Consider the following 808-nt stretch of genomic DNA (forward strand, 5'->3'; position numbering starts at 1 on the left):
TGAGGTAGGTGTCCTGAACTGGAAGAGCCCAAAAGTAAATGGAAACTGACATGAAAAAAGGAATGGGAGGAGTAAAACAGAAAAGCGAATATGCAAAAACTTATGAGGCAATTTCTATGCATAAACTTGCAGCTTTAAAAAGGCCGTACCCAAGTGACAAAAAAGAAAAAAAAAGAGAGAAAAAATTATAAAAACATACATCTTATGAGAAATTTAGAGTACCCTTGAGAAATTACCTCCTGGAGAAATGCAAATGGTGAATATTATGTTCACTTGTTTCGCCCAAGAATAATAGTGGGAGACAGGATGATGATGATGATGATGATGATGATGTTGATCATGATAATGACGATGATGATGATGAGAGTAGTGGGCCAACCTGACCTTAACCTCACTGAACTTAAACATTAACCTAACCAGTCAAACCTAACTTAAACTAACCTAACCAGTGAAACCTAACCTAACCTAACCTAACCTAACCTAACCTAACCCTACCGAACTTAACCTAACGTAACGTAACTTAATCACGTCAAGACATTACTTAGTTTTAAAAATCTTACCTCCTGAATCCCATCTCGGCTCATCGGAGTGTGGCCGAGTCCTCCTGTGGCGTGTGGGCTGAGGTCGAACACGTCATGGCTCCGGTGTAAACAAAACTTAAGGCTTCACGTCCATTGTGTTTTGATTGACGTTTCCTCGTTCCTCCTCAGCCAAAGGGAAGGGCAGCACTGGTAAAATGGAAGGTGGATTTTTTTTTGCAGGTAGAGGTTGGTTTTAAGTTCCTTTCTTTTTCACTTTTTGACCGATT

General features: G+C 39.9%; 1 protein-coding gene across 1 annotated transcript in view; it reads right to left on the reverse strand.

Moving 5' to 3' along the window:
- LOC145404662 (uncharacterized) overlaps nucleotides 1-574 on the reverse strand; it is a 23,807-nt gene extending 23,233 nt beyond the window's left edge. The window contains exon 1 of the mRNA XM_080276202.1: nucleotides 561-574. Within this exon, the coding sequence (XP_080132328.1) occupies nucleotides 561-574 (14 nt within the window). The remainder of the gene's footprint in view (nucleotides 1-560) is intronic.
- Nucleotides 575-808: the final 234 nt, after the last annotated feature.

Source organism: Coenobita brevimanus, chromosome 64 (assembly GCF_032717465.1).
Source record: "Coenobita brevimanus isolate Jiangsu-jjx chromosome 64, ASM3271746v2, whole genome shotgun sequence".
Classification (NCBI taxonomy): domain Eukaryota; kingdom Metazoa; phylum Arthropoda; class Malacostraca; order Decapoda; family Coenobitidae; genus Coenobita; species Coenobita brevimanus.